Genomic DNA, 17,642 nt, shown 5'->3' with positions numbered 1-17,642 from the left:
TCTCCTGAAAAATAAGCCTCCCACCATAGGCTCCAGGTGCACTTAAGCCTATCAAAGGGTCTAGGGGCAGGGAAAATCTTAAATTTACATTCCCATTACAGAGGGAAGGGGAGAAGATTTAAAACTTATGGAAGTGAATGTTGAAAACTAAAAATAAGTGAATTTTTAAAAAAAGGAACTGATGGGGAGGCTAGTAGGCACAGTGAATGGAGCACCAGCCCTGGAGCCAGGAGGACCTGAGTTCAAATCTGGCATCAGACACTTAACACTTACTAGCCATGTAACCTTGGGCAAGTCACTTAACCCCAATTACTCTCCAAAAAGCAAAAAAAAAAAAAAGGAACTGAGGTTGGAGATATGACTAAATATTGACCATGATAAAGAAATATTATGGATCCATATACACCCAAGAAGTCAGCCCAGAAGAAGAGAAGAACCCCACAACAACTACAAGCTGTTGTAGCCTTAGAGCCTCAGAGAGAAAAAATGGCTTGGCAAAAGGACTACGAGAGTACTCGGAAGAGATGCAGCAAGAGATGAAAAATAAAACTATCAGTAAAATAAGAATGCTGGAGGAAAGAATTCAAAGGATAATGGTTTGGAACAGAAGTTGATAAACCTTAGCCAAGTAACAAAGTCCCTGAGAATTAGATTGGATCCAATAGAAATAAATGACTGTATGAGACAAGACTTATTAAAACAAAATCAGAAGACTGAAACAATAGAAGAAAACATAACACATACTATCAAAATCAACTTACCCAGAAAACACAGCAAGGGGAGATCATTTAAGAGTCAGATTTCCTGAAAACCAAGGCCAACTCCAGGCATCTTTCCTGGCCGACGTAGAACTCTCTCCCTCCTCATCTCTGCCTCCTGGCTTCCTTCAAATGAAAGCCATAATAACACCATCTGCCAGAAGCCTTTTCAAGGAAGCAACAAGGTGGCTGTAGTGGATAGAGCACCAGCCCTGGAGTCAGGAAGACCTGAGTTCAAATTCAGCTTCAGATGCTTACTGTGTGACCTTGGCCAAGTCATTTAACCCCAATTGCTTCCAAAACAAAAACCAAGAAACCTTTCCCAGTCCTTCTTCATCTTAGATCTTAATCTTAATCTCCTTCCCTCTAAGATTATCTCCCAATCTACCATGCATATCCTGTCTGTACATAGTTGTTTGTATTTTGTCATCCCCGTTAGACTGTGAGCTCCTTGAGAGCAGGCACTGGGTTTTCGGTTTTCTTTGTATCCAAGTGCATTTAGAACACTACCTGGCACATAGTTGGCACCACTTAGTAAATTCTAGTTCTCTTGACTTGATGTGGAAGGGAGCAAAGTGTAAGATGAACGCAAGGATGGGAAGGTAGGAAGACACCAGGCTATGAAAGACTTTAGAAGCCAAACAGAGGATTTTATTTTTGATCCTGGAGGTCATAGAGAACCACTGGCATTGACAGATGGGGATAAGGGAGTTTCCATGGTGACGCCTACATTTCTTCTGGCAGCTGCAGGGAGTATGGAGGAGACGGGCTCGAGGCAGGCAGAACCAGCAGCAGGCTGGTGCAGTCATCCAGTTGTGAGGGGATCGAGGTCCTGCACCAGAGTGGTGGCAGCATTAGGGGAGGGCACATCTGTGATGTGGCAGAGGTAGAATGGACAGACTTTGGTCCCAGATTGGAGAGAGGGACGAGAGAGAGTGAGGAACTGAAGACGACCTGTCTTCCAGCTCTGTGTCGTTATGGAACCAAGTGTCCCAGAGGACCAGAATTACAGCCTGATTTTCTCAGTGTCCTGAAGGGCCCAGCTGCTCTGACTTGGCCTGCTTCTGTTTGTGCACTGGTTCCAGTGCAGAGGAGGAAGAAGAGGCAAATGACAAATGCTCCTGTCATGAAGCTGATGACAAAGGCTTCTTTTCCAGAAGAAACATGAGGTGACGTCAGCAAAGCCCAAGAAGATGCACAAAGCTTCCAAGATAGGTCAATGTAAACTTAATTCAGTTCATCAGATAACAGCGAGATATTGTGCCTTGGGAGCCTGAGGATAAACAATGACATGGGCCCTGGCTTCAGGTAGCTCGGATTCCAGGAGGAAGGAGGGAAATAGTTTGCATAATCATTATACTCATGCGCACACGTGTGTGTACATACACACACACACACATATATATGCAAGGTAGAATGAGGGATATTCTACATGCACAGATCATTATAATGAGGCAGACTATGATGGGAGCAAAGGAAATATCTGGCCGAGGAATTGTAGGCATAAAGTGTTTTCAAGATAGGTCAGTGTGTGCCTCTGAGATTGGAAAACAGGGTCATTGGAAAGATGGCAGTACCCTTGTCAGCAACTAGGTGGCTCAGGGGATAGAGTATCTGACCGGGAGTCAGAAAGACCTGGTGCAAATCCAGCCTCAGACACTTACTAGCTGTGTGACCCTGGGCAAGTCACTTCACCCTGCTTGCCTCAGTTTCTTCATCTGCAAAATGAGATGGAGAAGGAAATGGCAAACCACTCCAGTATCCCTGCCAAGAAAACCCCAAGGGGTCTGAAAAAATGGCTAAACAACAGCAATAATCCTTATCAGATGTAGAAAAAGTTAGAAAAGGGGAAGATGTTGTAAGGAAGTAATGAGTGCAGTTGAATTGAGGGCTCAAAGAGGACATGTATGGTAGACGACCAGAGACCGAGAACTGGAGCCCAAAAGAGGGGTGAGGGCTGGATCCGTAGATTTTGGCACCATCTGTCTAGAGCTGGTGGTTGGATTCACGGGAACTGATGACTTCATCAAGAGAGTGGAGAAAGAGAGGAGACAGAGCCAGGTCACAAAGGGCTGCCCTTGAGGACCCTCTTGTGGCCTCGAGGCCGCAGGTTCCCCACTCCTGGCTAGGACATCTCCCAGCTCCAGGAGTTTTCATTAGTTGTCCCCTGTTTCTATAAGTCTTCCTCCTCCTCTTCCTCATCACAACCAGAGCTTTCCTGGCTTCCTTTATGTCTCAGATAAAGCCCCACTTTCTGCAGGAAGGCTTTCCCAGCCCTCCTTAATTGAAGTGCCTTCCCTCTAGCCCCCAGTTTACCTTGTGTGTTTTATTTGTACAGTCTATTATCTCCCCCATTAGGCTGTAAGCCCCTAGAGAGCAGGGCCTGGTTTGTTTTGTTTTACCGGGGGCTTCCTTTGTATCCCCGACATGTAGCACAGTCACAAATAGTTAGATACGACTGAAGAATGACTCAACAATGGTGACTCTTCTATATGCTTACTATATTTTATGTTGATAATCATTTGGATGTGAATCAGCTCTCCGATGGTAAGCTCCATGAGGTCAGCGAAGACAAGCCCAAACTTTATATCTCCTGCGCCTGGCACATGTTCTTAATAATTGTTGGTTGAATGTTTCAAAGCTTAAATTTTTTATTACAAAATTAATCAACAAAGATGAACAATTAAGTACACAAAGAATAATTTTAAAAGGGGATCGTCACATCCAACTGTGAACTTCCATCGTATTTTGAAAGTGTGTTATAAATACGAACACTACAGTGACACAATTTCCCAATTTGTGTTTCCTTCTGGGTCTTTATAAGTGTTTATTGATGGCAAAGTGATAGATTTAAGGAAGAGGAGCCCAGGGGTTTGGGGTTACACTCCAGAGTACAGCACATAGTAACCTCTTGGTACGCATTGAGTTCAATTCAACGTAAAAGAGTCAGGTATTATTAAACACACACACACACACACACACACACACACACACACACACACATACAATCCTTGTCTTCAGGGAGCTTACATTCCAGTGGAGGAGGGAAGGAAGCGACACTCTATTTCAGGGAAAAGGAAATAACATGCCCAGGACCAAATACTCACTGATTGTGGGAATAAGATTCCGCGCACTTGATTCTCTGGACTTGGTCCGAAGGAGACCTTCGCAGACATGTTCTGGGGTGTGGTGTGAGCAGAGGGACTGAAGGTGACAAATGTATGATGAGGGAGAAGGAGAGCGATGGGAGGAGGGAAGGGGGCCCTGACCTAATTACTCTCCACTCTCTGCTATTGCCAGACTATGGAGTGCAACCCCAAACCCCTGGGTTCCTCTCCCCTAACTTCTACCTTGGGATAAGGCCGTGGGAGGGGCTGTTCTGGAAAGCTTCTTTCATCTAGAAAATGAGAATGGTGGGAAAGGAATTGAGATCAAAATCAGAGACAGAAAGGGAAAGAAACAGCAGGCTCAAGGCTTTGGGGAAGGGAGAATAAAATTAAAGAGAGTGCCTTAAGTTTCACAGAACAACTTATCATATTGGAGCCTCTTGACATATAATAAGTAGAAACTATTCTTATCCTCACTTTATAGATGAGGAACCAAGGCCTCAGGTTAAGTGACATGCCCAGGATCACACAACTAAGTGTCAGAAGTAGGATTTAAATTCAGTTCTTTTTTACTTGAAGCCTGTCAAGGTAGCCCCATGTCCCACTGCCTTCCAGACTGAACCAAGTCTTGGGAATGGAGAAAGACAATGGAAGGAAGCTGTTTGGTCAGATGCGGAAGTCAGTAAGGGGACTGACATTGGTGTGAAAAGTCGTTTCAGTCCCAATGGCTGGTAGCAGTGTCACCACCCAGAATGACTGAGTTATTGCTGGCAGGCACGGGCCAGATGTTATATGAGGAGCCCCTGCCTTTAGGCCCCCACTAACAACACTGACAAAGACTTAACATGGGGAGGAGGGGACAGACAGCAAACGCAAATCCAACCAGCATGCTTTCAGACGCGGTCAGAGCGTCAAGCTGTTTTGCTTGACTTATCTGTTACATGGAGAATGATTTCATGGATAATCAGGCTGATTTTCAAAAATAGTAGCCAACAGTTCACATTCTATAGAGTTGGTATTGGGCCCTGGGCTAAGGGTTTCATGATTATTTATCATTTGATACTCTCCAGAACCTTAGGAGGTAGTTGCAATTATTATTCCCATATAGGAAACTTGGAAAAACAGAAGTTAAGTGACTTGCCCAGGGTCACACAGGCTAATTAGTAAATGTCTGAGGCTGGATATGAACTCAGGTCTTCCTGCCTTGAGGCACAGAGCTCTTCATACTTTGCCATCAATAAACACCTGTAAAGAACACAGAAGAAAACACCAAGAAGTGAGAAAGGAAATGCAACTTCAGAAATTTTGTTACTATAGTGTTTGTATTTAATAATTTGTATATCTATTTTTTATCATTTTCTTTATTTCAATATTTTTAAAACAAACAAAATGTGACAGAAGTTCACGGTTTGATGTAATGATCCTCTTTTTAAATTCTTTGTATGCTGAAATGTTCATATTTGTTAACTAATTTCATAATAAAAAATGTAAGCTTTAAAACATTCAACCAATAATTATTAAGAACGTGTGCTAGGTGCTGGAGATATGAAGTCTGGGTGTATCTTCTGTGACCTCACAGAGCTTACAATCCAGGGAGTTGACATGCGTACAGATGACTGTTAACTTAAAATATATGCTAAATATATAAAAGAATCATTGTTGTTGAGTCATTTTCAGTCATATCCAAGTATTTGGGGTTTTCTTGGCTAGGATGTTAGAGTGGGTTGCCATTTCCTTCTCCAGCTCATTTTATAGATGAGAAAACTGAGGCCAAGGAGTTAAGTGACTTGCCTAGGGTCACAAGCTAGTAAATGTCGGAGGCCCGATTTGAACTCAAGGTAAGTCTTTCTGCACTGAAAGAGGTTCTTTAAAAGATCGGTACCTTTAGCAACACCTTCTTATTCTCTACATCATCAGATGTGCCTCTGTCTGAGGCCACAGCATCTTGAGAGAAAAGGAGTTTTGAGAAATAATTTTGTGAAGCCATAGAAGGCTGTCAGAATCTCTACCATAAGGAATTAATTTAGTCTGATTGATTTGTATAGGAAAATATATCTCAATGCTGATTGTATAGTGGAAGACAGAGTGTGAGACACGATGTATGATTCTGTGGTTGAATGCATGTAAACAGCAAAAGAAGCCCCAACTATCCCATGGGAAAATTTGCATGACCTTGGGCCGTCCCTGGCACTATGCCTTCTTTGTTCTGTGTCTATGTAACATCTGACCCGGCTGAAGCAGAGAGTGGGGATCCTATGCGATCTTCCAGCTGCCAAGGACTGGTTTCATAAGTAAACTCGCCCAATTAATACAATAAACTTTAATAAACTACATATGTGTGTATACCTTTAAAAAAAAAAAGCTAAGTTTTCCTGACTTCAGGTCCAGTACTCTATCCAATATGCTCCCTAGCTGCCCCTATAATAACCTGGGTAACGAAGGAGTGTAATCAGGCTACATGAAAAAACAAAACACTAAACCATAGCGCGATCAAACATAAAGAATCTTCACATTCCAAGTCAAGGCTAAGTCTATTTCCAGGGCAAACAGCACAAGTGAAACTCGTCACCAGAGTTTCTCACAAAGAGCTACCTGAACACAGCAGACACTGGGAGTGCTGCAGAAGTTGGCCCCTCTCTGTGCATGATGCTTGAGTAACCTTGCCGCTCACCAGGATCATGGTGGGCCAGACACTTAAACCAGGGGCGTGTGTGATTCCCAGAGAGAAGGGCTTGGCTTGAGTGTGAATTGGTTCGCTGAGCCCCTTGTGTCCCGGATGACCAATGGTGCTATCCCTGGTGCAGCTAGCTGGGCATCTGGTCACCCTATTCCTGTCCTCACTCCAGGGGACGGTGGATCTGTAATCAAATCAGCTTCATTTGATTTCACAGGGCCCATTCCCCATGTGAGGACTCATCCTCGGAACTACAGCGAGTGATCACCGTGGAGACCAGAGCCGCCTCTGAATCCTGCCAAAGTTCCTTCACCAGCCAGAGGCCAGCCAGGTAAGAGAGTCAACACGGAAACGAGAGCAGCAAGGCTGGTGTTTAGGAAAGGCGAAGGCTTAGAGTCCTACCTATGACTGGCTCTATCTTGGCCCCACTCTGACAGGTCTGGATTTCCGTAGTAGAAAGGGATTTCTTCAGGGTGACATCCTGGCCTGGTGAGTGAGCTTGATTAGAGCAGAGGTTATTCCACTGCTAACAATAGCAATCACACTTGCTAGAGTTGGCCGGTGGGTGAACAGCGAGGGAAGGACAAAAACATGGAACAAAAGTAAATGGTCAGATAAGGGTCTGGAATGCTGTTCTGTATTCCTCAGATTGTCTGGGCTGAAAGGTTGAGCACCTTTCAGAGGCCAGTTTGGTGTGGCTTCCCGCCTCCCGCCAATAGGTCCACCAGCTTGGGGAGTGTGGCACAATGGACAGATCATTAGCAGCAATTCCATGAGGTTTGATGCAGCAAAAGCCACTTTGACCCAAGGTATGGAAAATTCAGAGTAAAAGGCCATCAACTTGGCAGTGCCAGAAGCCCAATTTCTCGCTAGAAATTAACTGAAGTTTGGAAATTATACGAGTTGAAGATCAGGAATCAATCAATCAGCAGGTATTTATCATCTATTTAATATGTGCCAACACTGTGCTGGGGCTGCAATATAATGATGAATGATCCCTATCCTCAAGGAGCTTACTTTCTCTGTTCATGGATAAATTAACAAGAAATAAATACATACAAGATAAATTTTTTGAAGGGAAGCCAGTAGCAGTTGGGATGGAGGAGGAGATTGAAAGAAGGGGCTATGGAAGGTGGCACTTGAGCAGAGTTTTTTAAAAAACAAGAGATTCCAAGGGGCAAAGGTGAGGAAGGAGTGCATGGTGGGGGGCACATTAGTGCAAAGGTGCAGAGGCAGGAGATGGGTTATGGGTATAGAGTCCAAGGAACCAAGTATCCTGAACTATAGAGTTTCAAAAGGGGGATAATGTAGAATAAGGTTGGAAAGGTAAGTGAAGGGCTTTGAAAGTCAAACAGAAGAGCGTGTAGTTAACCCTAAAGGCAGTTGGAGCCACTGGAGTTTTCTGTATAATGAACAAAGTGGCCAGACTTGGAAAAAAAGATCACTTGGGCAGCTCTTTGAAAGATGACTGGAAAGGGCAGAGACTTGAGGCAGGAAAACCAATCAGGAAACTACTGTAAGGGTTCAGAGGAAAGGCGACGGGGGCCCCAAGCCAGGATGGGGACTGTGTGAATAGGGAAGGAAACGGAACTGAAGGAAGACCTTATGGAGGCAGAAAGGCAAGATCTGACAACTGAACGGTCAGGGCGGTTGACGGAGAGTTAGGCATCCAGGATAAAACCAAGACTGCACACCCTGACAGCGCCTCTGCCTGGCTAGTAAAGATGTCTGGGGTAGGCAGGCAGGCTACTGACTACTACAGAACCCACATGGTGGAAAGCATCCCCCACCTGGACCTCTTCTGCTCTATTGTCCCTTCGGCCCCGAGGTCTCCAGAGCACTGGGCTGGTAAGCTAGCAGAGCGGCCAGCAGCTCTGACATCAACACCCTGGCAGGACAAAGCAGGGATAGCCAGGGATGTACCGATACATGTTTAACAACCGGCTTGCCGAAAGAGGGAAAAGGACACATGCTCCCTTTTAAAGTTTAGTCTGCGTTATTGACGTTTTCTCCTTCGCTTTCTTATATCTAGAGCAGACAATCCATAAAGTCAAGCCCTGATTCTGAGTGTTTGCCAGTTTCTGAGAAATGCAGTCATGTGGCCCAGTCCATATCCATGTCAAAGCGAGGGGAAAGTGTCCAATTGTACCTCACTGTTCCTTTAAAATTTTCCCTTCTTTTCAATTTTTGTTGCTGCGGTTCAATCCCTTTCGGCCATATCCGACTCTTTGTGACCCTGTCTGTGGTTTTCTTGGCAAAGATACTCGACTAGCTTGCCATTGCCTTCTCCAGTTTCATTTTACAGATAAGGAACTGAGGCAAACAGGGTCTAGCGACTTGCCCAGGGTCGAACAACCAGAAGGTGTCCAAGGCCAGACTGAACTCAGGAAGAGGTATCTTCCTTACGTAGGCCTGGTGATCTACCCACTGTCCCACCTCCTTTTTATGCCATATCCTTGAACACCGCTGTAACTATCTGGGTTGCTTGGTTTTTTATAGAGTTCTGTCTTTGCTCTCTTTCCCAAAAGATAGTGAGAAGAAAAACATGCTGGGGCGGCCAGGTAGCACAGCGAGTAAGAGCACCGGCTCCAGTGTCGGGACGACCTGGAGATCGAATCCCAGGCTCAGACACTTAGCACCCACCCAGAAACACCTGGCCGTGTAACCTTGAGCAAGTTACTTAACCCCAATTGCTTAAAAAAAAAAAAAAAGAAAAACATGCTGATCGGTGATTTTTTTGTTATGCCTAGCGCTGAAGCCTGGCTCTTCAGACCATGGGTACCACTGCTCAGTCAATGGTAAATACCTCAAAATGCAAGTGAAAGATGACAAAATAGCCTATTATGTCAGGTTAGCTGAGCTCGGCCACAGAACCCTATGAAATGAGGAAAGAAACATTAATGACAAATATCACACCTGGCCTTGAGATCCCACAGCCCATCCAAAACCTCTATCTTACTTCCCAGTCATGTAAGCTACATGATCCTGGTCCATCACAAAGGGACAGAACCGGTCTTCTATATTTGCTCCATTTGGTCCACAAAGGGCTCCTGGTCTTCATGTTCCAGTCTGTATGGCCTTCAACCAGTTAGGGTTCAAGGGGGAGCTGCTAAGCGAGCCCCCTTCATGAAATATTTTACCTGAAACAAAATGTTAGACTTAAACTCCATTCTTTCCTCTGTGGTATTTCCCTGACCTTGCACTGTGCAGCTTGGTGGGGCAGTGAGCAGGGCACTGGGCCTACTGAGCCAGGAATCTGGCTTCAGCGATTTCCTTGTGTGACCCTGATCGAGACCTTTGTCTTCCTTAGTTTTCTCGGTTGTAAACTGGGCATCATAATAGCACCTATCCCCCAGGGTTGTAATGAGGATCAATGAGATATTTGTTGTTGTTTTTTTAATTTTGGGGACAGGTTGGGTTTTGTTTGTTTTGCTTTTTGGAGGCAGTCAGGGTTAAGTGACTTGCCCAGGGTCACACAGCTACAGGACCTCCCGATTCTAGGCCCAGTGTTCTATTCACTATGTTGCCTAGCTGCCCCTACGAGAGAAAATTTGTAAAGCAGTTAGCACAATGCCTGGTACACAGTGGAGGCTTAATGAATGCTTGGTTCCTTCCTGCCACCACCACCAGACTTTTGGATGCATCGTTCTCAAATTCTGATCACATGTTCCTGCCTACCCTCTGGATCTCATGTCTTCTGGATTACAGGTCAAGACACTAGGGTGAAGAGTAGAAATAAAGAGACTTGCCCAGAATCTCACGGCTTAGGATACAGGCAGAATCTGGAACTGAAATCAGATATTCTAACACCTTAGAGGCAGCATAATACAGTGGAGAAAGGCTCTGAAGCAGACAATCTGGGTTCGAATCTTGCCATGGAAGTTGGCAACCTCTACGACCTTGGACAAATCAGTTAACCTCCTTAGGTCTCAGGTTCCTCGTTTGTGAAGTGAAGGAACTGGCCTCTGATGTCCCTCCTGCTCCCGATCTGTGATGTTCTTCCACCCCACTGCCCTTTCCTTCTTTCTGCACAGGTTGTCGCGGCTCATCCTTTCCCTTAGAGCATGGGCTACAAGACATATGCGTCATGAAGACCAAAGACCAGATTCCTTCCTGGAGCGTTTCCGAGGAGGAGAACTCAAAGAGTTGTCCTGCCAAGAAAGCTATACCCAGTCCAACTCGGGCACCCAAGAAGCATCAGACAGAGAGAGAAGGTAAGACACCTTGTAAAGACAATGGGAGACAGAGGGGAAGGTTGGGTTTTCTTTTTTTGCTTTTGCTTTTTTGGCTTCTTAGATCAATCAATCAATAAACATTTATTAAATGCCTACTATGTGCCAGTCACTGCGCCAAATGCTGAGGATAAAAAAAGCAGCAAAGACAGTTCCCTGCCCTCTAGGTGATGAAAATATAATGGGGAGACAACAAGCCAACAAATACATAGAAAGCAGGCAATATCCGAGATAAATAGGAAATAATTAACACAGGGAAAGCCCTGGGATTCAGAGAGGTTGGGGAAACTTACAACAAAAGCTGGGATTTTAGTTGGGACTTAAAGGGAGCCAGGGAGGTCAGTAATTGAGAAAGAGGGAGAGCATTGCAGGCGTACAGGCAAACCAGAAAGAATGCCTGGAGCTGAGAGGTGGAGGGCCTTGTTTGGAGAACAGATTGGAGAGAATGGGCAGGGAGAAAGGAACAAAAAGGGGTGGGAGTGTAGAAGGAGGCTAGCTTATGAAGGGTTTGAATGCCAAAATGAGCATTTTGTATTTGATCCTGGAGATACTAGGGAGCCACCAGAGTTTACTGAGTACAGGAGTGACGTGATCGGACCTGCACTTTAGGAGGCCGCATGGAGGACGGATGGGGGGGGAGAAACTTTAAGAAGGCAGACCCACCAGCGGGCTCTTGCAGTCATCGAGACATGAGGTGATGAGGGCCTGCACCAAAATGGTGGTGATGTCAGAGGAGGAGAGGGGGCTATTGGAGAGATGTCACTCACGTACGCAGGACCAGATAGGATGTGCCTAGTAGAGGGGGGGGGGGGGAGGGGGGGGGGAAGGAAATGGGGGAGACGGGGGGGGGGGGGGGCGGGGGGGGGGGGGGGGGGGGGGGGGGGGGGGCAGGGGGGGCGGGTGAGAGATGCTGAGGAATCCAGGAAGACTGTGAGCCTGAGGGGCTGGGACGATGCTGCTATCCTTTACAGTAGGCTGGGGAGAGAGTTTCAGGGAAAAAAATGATGCGTTCTGTTTGGACATATTGCATTTAAGATGTCTGTTGTACATCCAGCTTGAGATGTCTGAAAGGCAGTTGAAGATAATGGATTGGAGGTCAGCAGACAGTCTGGGGCAGGACAGGTAGATCTGAGAATTGTCAGCACAGAGATGGTAATTAAATCCCTGGGAGCTGATGCATTACCCAGTGAAGCACTATAGAGTGCAAAGATCAGGAGGCCCAGGTGTCCTGTCTGACAACACACCCACTCAAGTCCAGGATGCCCAGCTGGGACAGACCATTATCATAGACCCCACTGCTCACGAGTGAGGCTGGCATAAAGGGGACGTATAAGGGAGAAGGCCAGTCGCCTTTTCACTGAACAGCCTCCTGATGGAGTTGAAAGCAGTGTCCCTGAGATCAGACCCAGAGAAATCCTGGCCCAGGAAGACTGGCCTCTCTAACATTTGTATTTCTCTCACCTTCCTGCATTGTAAGAGTCTCAGTTTCTGCAGAGTTCTACTGATGATACCTAACTAAGCAACGGCTGGACAGTTACAAGCCTCTGCAATCATCTCAGAAAGCACAGCAGGTGTTTTCGTACACTTTTGTGTGGGATTGCTGGGGGGGGTGGGGGAGGGGGGGTAGAGAGACAGTTAGTGCAGCAGGGGAAGCATGTCTTGGATAAGTGTCAAGGACAGGTTTATTCTCGTCTCAGGCCATCTCCCTGGAAGAATGAAATGATGCCTTTGGTTGAATCTTCAAGGTCTTACCCAGGGTCACACTCCATAGAAGAAAAAATAAGATATCATTTAAAATAAGACACAGCTTTTCCCCGTGCCATTCTACAGCTTTTGACAAAGACTTACATTTAAATATTTAAATTAGAGCAATGTCCCCTGGACAAGCTAAAGATTATTTTCTTGGCATGCATTTTCCCCTGGGTTGCAAATATGAAAAATAAACTTTCCCAGTTCTTGATTCAATCTAAACTGGGGACTAAGAGGTGTGCTGGGTCATTCTACTAGGAGCCCTCAGCTAGATAATCAGATTTGTTTTGATGGTGAAAAGGCAGTCAGTCTATATCTTTCAGCCTTTCATATGGCTCTGAGACAGGGAGACTCAGGCCCCCTTTGGGTCCTAGGATCATGGGTAAGGCAATGCTGGTGAACCAAACTGTCTCCTCTCTGACCTTGTGCTCAGCGAGACATTAAATTATGCATGTGTGTATATACATACATGTATATGTACACATATGCACATATACATATACTCTATATATGTATTCTGTTGAGAGAGACAGAGACAGGGAGAAAGACAGAAACAGAGAAAGAGACACACAGAGAGGGGGAGAAAGAGAGAGGGAGACAGAGACAAAGAGAGAGAGAGAGAGACAGAGAGAGGGCATAGAGGGACTGAATGGAATGAAGGTACTGCCAGGCTCTCCTAATAACAAGGACATGGGGTGGGAGGGGGAGGGTTGGGTGTATGCAATGGAGGTGAACTGGAATTGGGAAGGCTTCCTGGAGGAAATGGAATTTAACCTCACAGCATGTTTGACTTCGTTTGCCTCCATTTTTGCAAAATGAGATATTGGCTAAAAGTGTGAATGAGGCCCCTTTTGCCTCCTGCTTTGAAAGATGTGCATCTGGCCCTGCAGGCTGAGGAGGGGTAAACACGGTAAGCAGCCGCTCATCGTCCCAGGGCTTGGTGTGTTTGCACAACACCTCTCTGGACCACAGAGCTCCATGGGCCTGAATTTACACGCCTCTAGAACAACAGGAGAGTCAGCTTCATCACTCCTCCGGGAATTCTTTCCATAATCAGAGCCAAGCCTTGAACCCTCAGAACACGCAGAGCCGGTCATGACCCAGCAAGCCCCAGAGGCTGAGACTCAGTCTCTCTGCTGAGCTTTCCTCTCGACCCCTCCTCCCAGCCCCCAGGTCTAGCCAAGAAGAGCCGCAGCTTGGACTGGGCCAAGTCGCTTCCCCCTGTGGCCCAGGGAAAACTCAGTTGTTGCTTGGACAGAGAGGGTGACAGAAATAGCCAGAAGGATGTCTTACTGGCCTGTCTAGTGCCATAAATAGTGAGAGCTGGGCTGTCAGGGCTCAGTCCATCTGCCAACAGCTTCAGTCACATAGCGCGGTCACAAGTGCGTGTGTGTTCTGGGTGGGATCAGGGACAGGCAGGCCTGGCTAGCTGTGCCAAGAGGCTTAGAGCAGGGATCAAATTGACTTTCTTGGGCTGTTGAGGCGGAGGGAGGGAGGAGCGACGACAGCTGAATGCATACGTGGTAATAAACACACAAGGACACTCTGTAGGAGTCCTGGAAGGGATGGCCGCTATGTCCGGTGACAGAAGCAGAAGTCACAAAGATCTTCACAGATTGCAGGAATGGGCTAGAGCTGACATGAAATTCAATAGGCCTGAATGTAAAGTCTAACTGTTGTAGTTAAAAAAATCAGCTCCTCAATTACAGGAAAGAATTAAGGGCTTTAATTGATATGAGCTCACTGTGACTGTGACACGCTGCCCAGAGTTAATTCAGAAGGCTCCCCAGTCTGCTTCTCCAGCCCTGACCTCTCTCCTGACCTCCAGAGCTACATCTCCAACTGTCCACAGGGCATCTTTACTGGAACCTCAAATGCATTATGTTCCAGATTGTATGATATGCCCCCTCCCTCCTTCTGGCTTCACTGGTCCTGCCTGTGGAACCAATGTAATAGCAATTGGGATCATTTCTGATTCATTCTCTATTGATTTCACCTCTCCAATATCTCTCCCTTTTATTTCTTCCTGTTTTCCCACTGCTATCACTCTAGCATAAGACTACAGATGCCTGAGCTCCTGAAGCAGCTTCCTAACAGGTCTTTTGGACTCTACTCTTATAATTCAATTCAATTCAATAAAGTCAACATGATCCTTCTCTCAAAGAGCTTATATTCTACTGGGGGGAGACATGTCCACAGATACACATATGTGGATATTCTATCTTCTCTAATCCCCATATATCTAATCTCCATATATCTGCCCCCCAAAACTTAGAGATTTATATAATTTATTATATAGTATATATTCTATATACTACATTATTATACGTTATACATAATGTAGTTTGTATCATATATAACACTTTATATGACATTATATATGATACATAATATTATACACATTATATATTATTTATATAAGACATGACCATATATTATATATTTTATAAATTTTACCTTTACATATTTTATATATAGTTGTAGATCTGGTCAAGTTACTCATCCACTCAAATATCTCCAGTGGCTCCCTACTGCCTACCCAATAAAATAACACTTTTACCTGTTATTTAAGCCCCTCTACAAACCAACATCATCTTACTTTCCTAATTTTGTCTTCTATAGCTTACATTCATTGACTCCATATTCCAGACAAAAAGGATTACTTTCTGCCTCCCTATATGCCTTATGCTGCCCCCACCTCCATTCTTTTTCTAAAAAATTTGCCTCATGAGTCAGTCCTGGGACCCCTTCTCTTCTATCTCTACAGTCTCTCTCAAGGATCTTCTCAGCTCCCACTGGCTCAATAAATTCAGTGTACTTAGCTCCTAGGTCTATTTTTTCAGCTGAGTTCCAGTCTCACAACTGCCTGTTGGACATCTCCTACTGGATATACCATAGGCATCTGAAAGTCAATATGTCTGGAGCAAAACTCATTATTTTCTACCTCAAACCCATCCTTCTTCCTACCTTGCACCTTTCTGTCTAGGACAGCACTGATCATTATCTCCACTGATCATCATTTAATCATACAATTCCAAGGCATTCTTCCCTCTTCTCTCCTTCACTCCTCACATCCAGCCTTGCTGATTCTACCATCACAATACCTCTCCCCATCCTGTATCTTTTTCTCCACCCTTGTTCAAGCCCTCATCACTTCTTACATGGAGTAGTGTTCCTGGGTCTCCATGCCTCCAGTATCTTCCCTCCCCAATCCATCCTCCACCCACCTGCCAAAATGATCATCCTAGAGGACAGATGTAGCTGTCTGTCACTGCCGCCAGCTCAAGAAGCTTCAGGGGTAACCTCAGCCTCTAGAATAAGCTATAAAGTCGCCTGTTTGGCATTTCAAGCCCTTCACAATCTGACTCCAGCTTCAATTTCTAAACCAAATAATGGTTTCCCATTATCCCCCATCATACACTCTGAAACTCAACCCACTTGGCCTAGTTATTATTCCATTTTCCACCTCCATGCCTGGAATGCCCTCCTTAGCTCTACCCCTTGGAATCCCTGCATTTCTTATGGGCTGTGCCGAATGCCACCTCCTACTGAAACCTTTCCCTGATTCCCCTATTTCTTAGGATTCTCCCCATCTCCCTGCTGAAATTACATATGTAGATTGTATGTACACATATATACACACAAATATACTCACACATACATGTGTGTACATATATATCACATGTACATGCATACACGTATATTATATATAATATCACAGACATGCATAATATTTATCTTTGTTCATATGTTGTTTCTCCAGAGTAGAATGAGAGCCCCTTGAGGGCAGAGACTTTTCCATGCTTGTTCTGGGTGCACAGCACTAAAAAATGTCTGTTGGCTTCAGTTCCAATTTGTTCATAGCTCCCTTAATGGTGACACCCCAAACTGACCACAACGCTTCAGACATGTTCTGACGTGTCAATCAGAGTGGAACCCTTGTCTCCTTTGTTCCACATTTTGTTGCTGCTCAGTCATGTCTGACTCTTTGTGACCCTCTTTGGGGTTTTCTTGGCAGAGATACCGGCATGGTTTGCCATTTCCTCCTCCAGCTCATTTTTACAGATGAGGAAACTGAGGCAAACAGGGAAGAGTGACAGGATGGCTCTTGCTCTGCCTTCTGTACTCCTTTTAATGTGGTTTAAAAAGGCTGCATTGGTTTTTTGGACAGCCTGTTGTATTTGTTCCCAGTGACCATCAGCTCAACTCCCTAAGTAGCTTGCTGATGAACAAGCACAGCCGTCAGAATGGGACAGAACACATGGAATCAGGAATGGGTCCAAAACACAGGAAAGACTTGAATAACATGCAAAGTAGAAACAAGGACCTGAGTCATTGGACATAGATTGGGAACTCTCCGAAGTCTGTGTTTTATTTACCTCCTTGCAGAGGCTGGCCGCTGGCCAGCTATAACATCAACACCTGCACCAATGCCAGCCAAGAGTAAATACCCCCACTTTTCCCTTGGCAAAGTCAACCAAGCCTCCTCCCCTCTGTTTTACAACATCTCCCCCTAGCGGTGGCTCTCCTGGCTGCAGAAACTCCCGCTTGACTCTCCCCTTTCTACCCTGCTGCTGCCTGCCTCCAAGATTTCTAGGTAATCAAACTTCCTGCCCTCTCCTTTGAAAGCCAGCTACAAGGTCAAAGCGAGGAAAAGCTAGACCTGAGTCTTCTCTCCTCCATGTTCCCCTAGTAGCAGACTGTTTTTCTGCAGTATTGCTTCGGGATTAAATGACCACAAATGAATTTAGGAATCATGGGCTTGATTTCATTTTAAAAACTCTATAGGTCTTGTCCTTATTGCCAGCAATGATTGATGGCTTTACATTTTCTGAGCACGAGACTAGCAAATCCTGGCTGCCCTGTGCGTTGGAGACCACACTTAACCCAGATTGCTGAGGCAAAAAATCAGCGTGGTGGGACAGCAGGTTGGGAGAGTTTGCATTTTTCAGTCCAATTGAGTTCTCATTTTGAATCCTCTTATAGTGATCGAAGTGCTGTAATTGTTTAGAATTCCTTGTTATTTTCCATTCCATTCCTAGGATAAGGTTTCCCCTCCCCTTCACTTCCAGCTGGGACCAATATTTGCATTTTGTTTGCATAAATTTGCACATCAAATTCA

The 17,642-nt window shown here is 45.3% G+C and overlaps 1 protein-coding gene across 2 annotated transcripts in view; it reads left to right on the top strand.

Moving 5' to 3' along the window:
- The window catches only part of CNGA3 (cyclic nucleotide gated channel subunit alpha 3), a 48,755-nt gene that overhangs the window by 20,942 nt on the left and 10,171 nt on the right, over nt 1-17,642 (top strand). For both annotated transcript variants that reach the window (XM_069073074.1, XM_069073073.1), the window contains exons 2-4: nt 6,757-6,870; nt 10,574-10,753; nt 16,910-16,963. In XM_069073074.1, coding sequence (XP_068929175.1) covers nt 6,757-6,870; nt 10,574-10,753; nt 16,910-16,963 — 348 coding nt within the window. The remainder of the gene's footprint in view (nt 1-6,756; nt 6,871-10,573; nt 10,754-16,909; nt 16,964-17,642) is intronic.

Source organism: Petaurus breviceps, unplaced genomic scaffold (genome assembly GCF_028583685.1).
Source record: "Petaurus breviceps papuanus isolate PSGF00001 unplaced genomic scaffold, PetGlider_PUasm1.0 90849, whole genome shotgun sequence".
NCBI lineage: Eukaryota > Metazoa > Chordata > Mammalia > Diprotodontia > Petauridae > Petaurus > Petaurus breviceps.
This window is presented reverse-complemented; position numbering and strand designations above follow the sequence as displayed.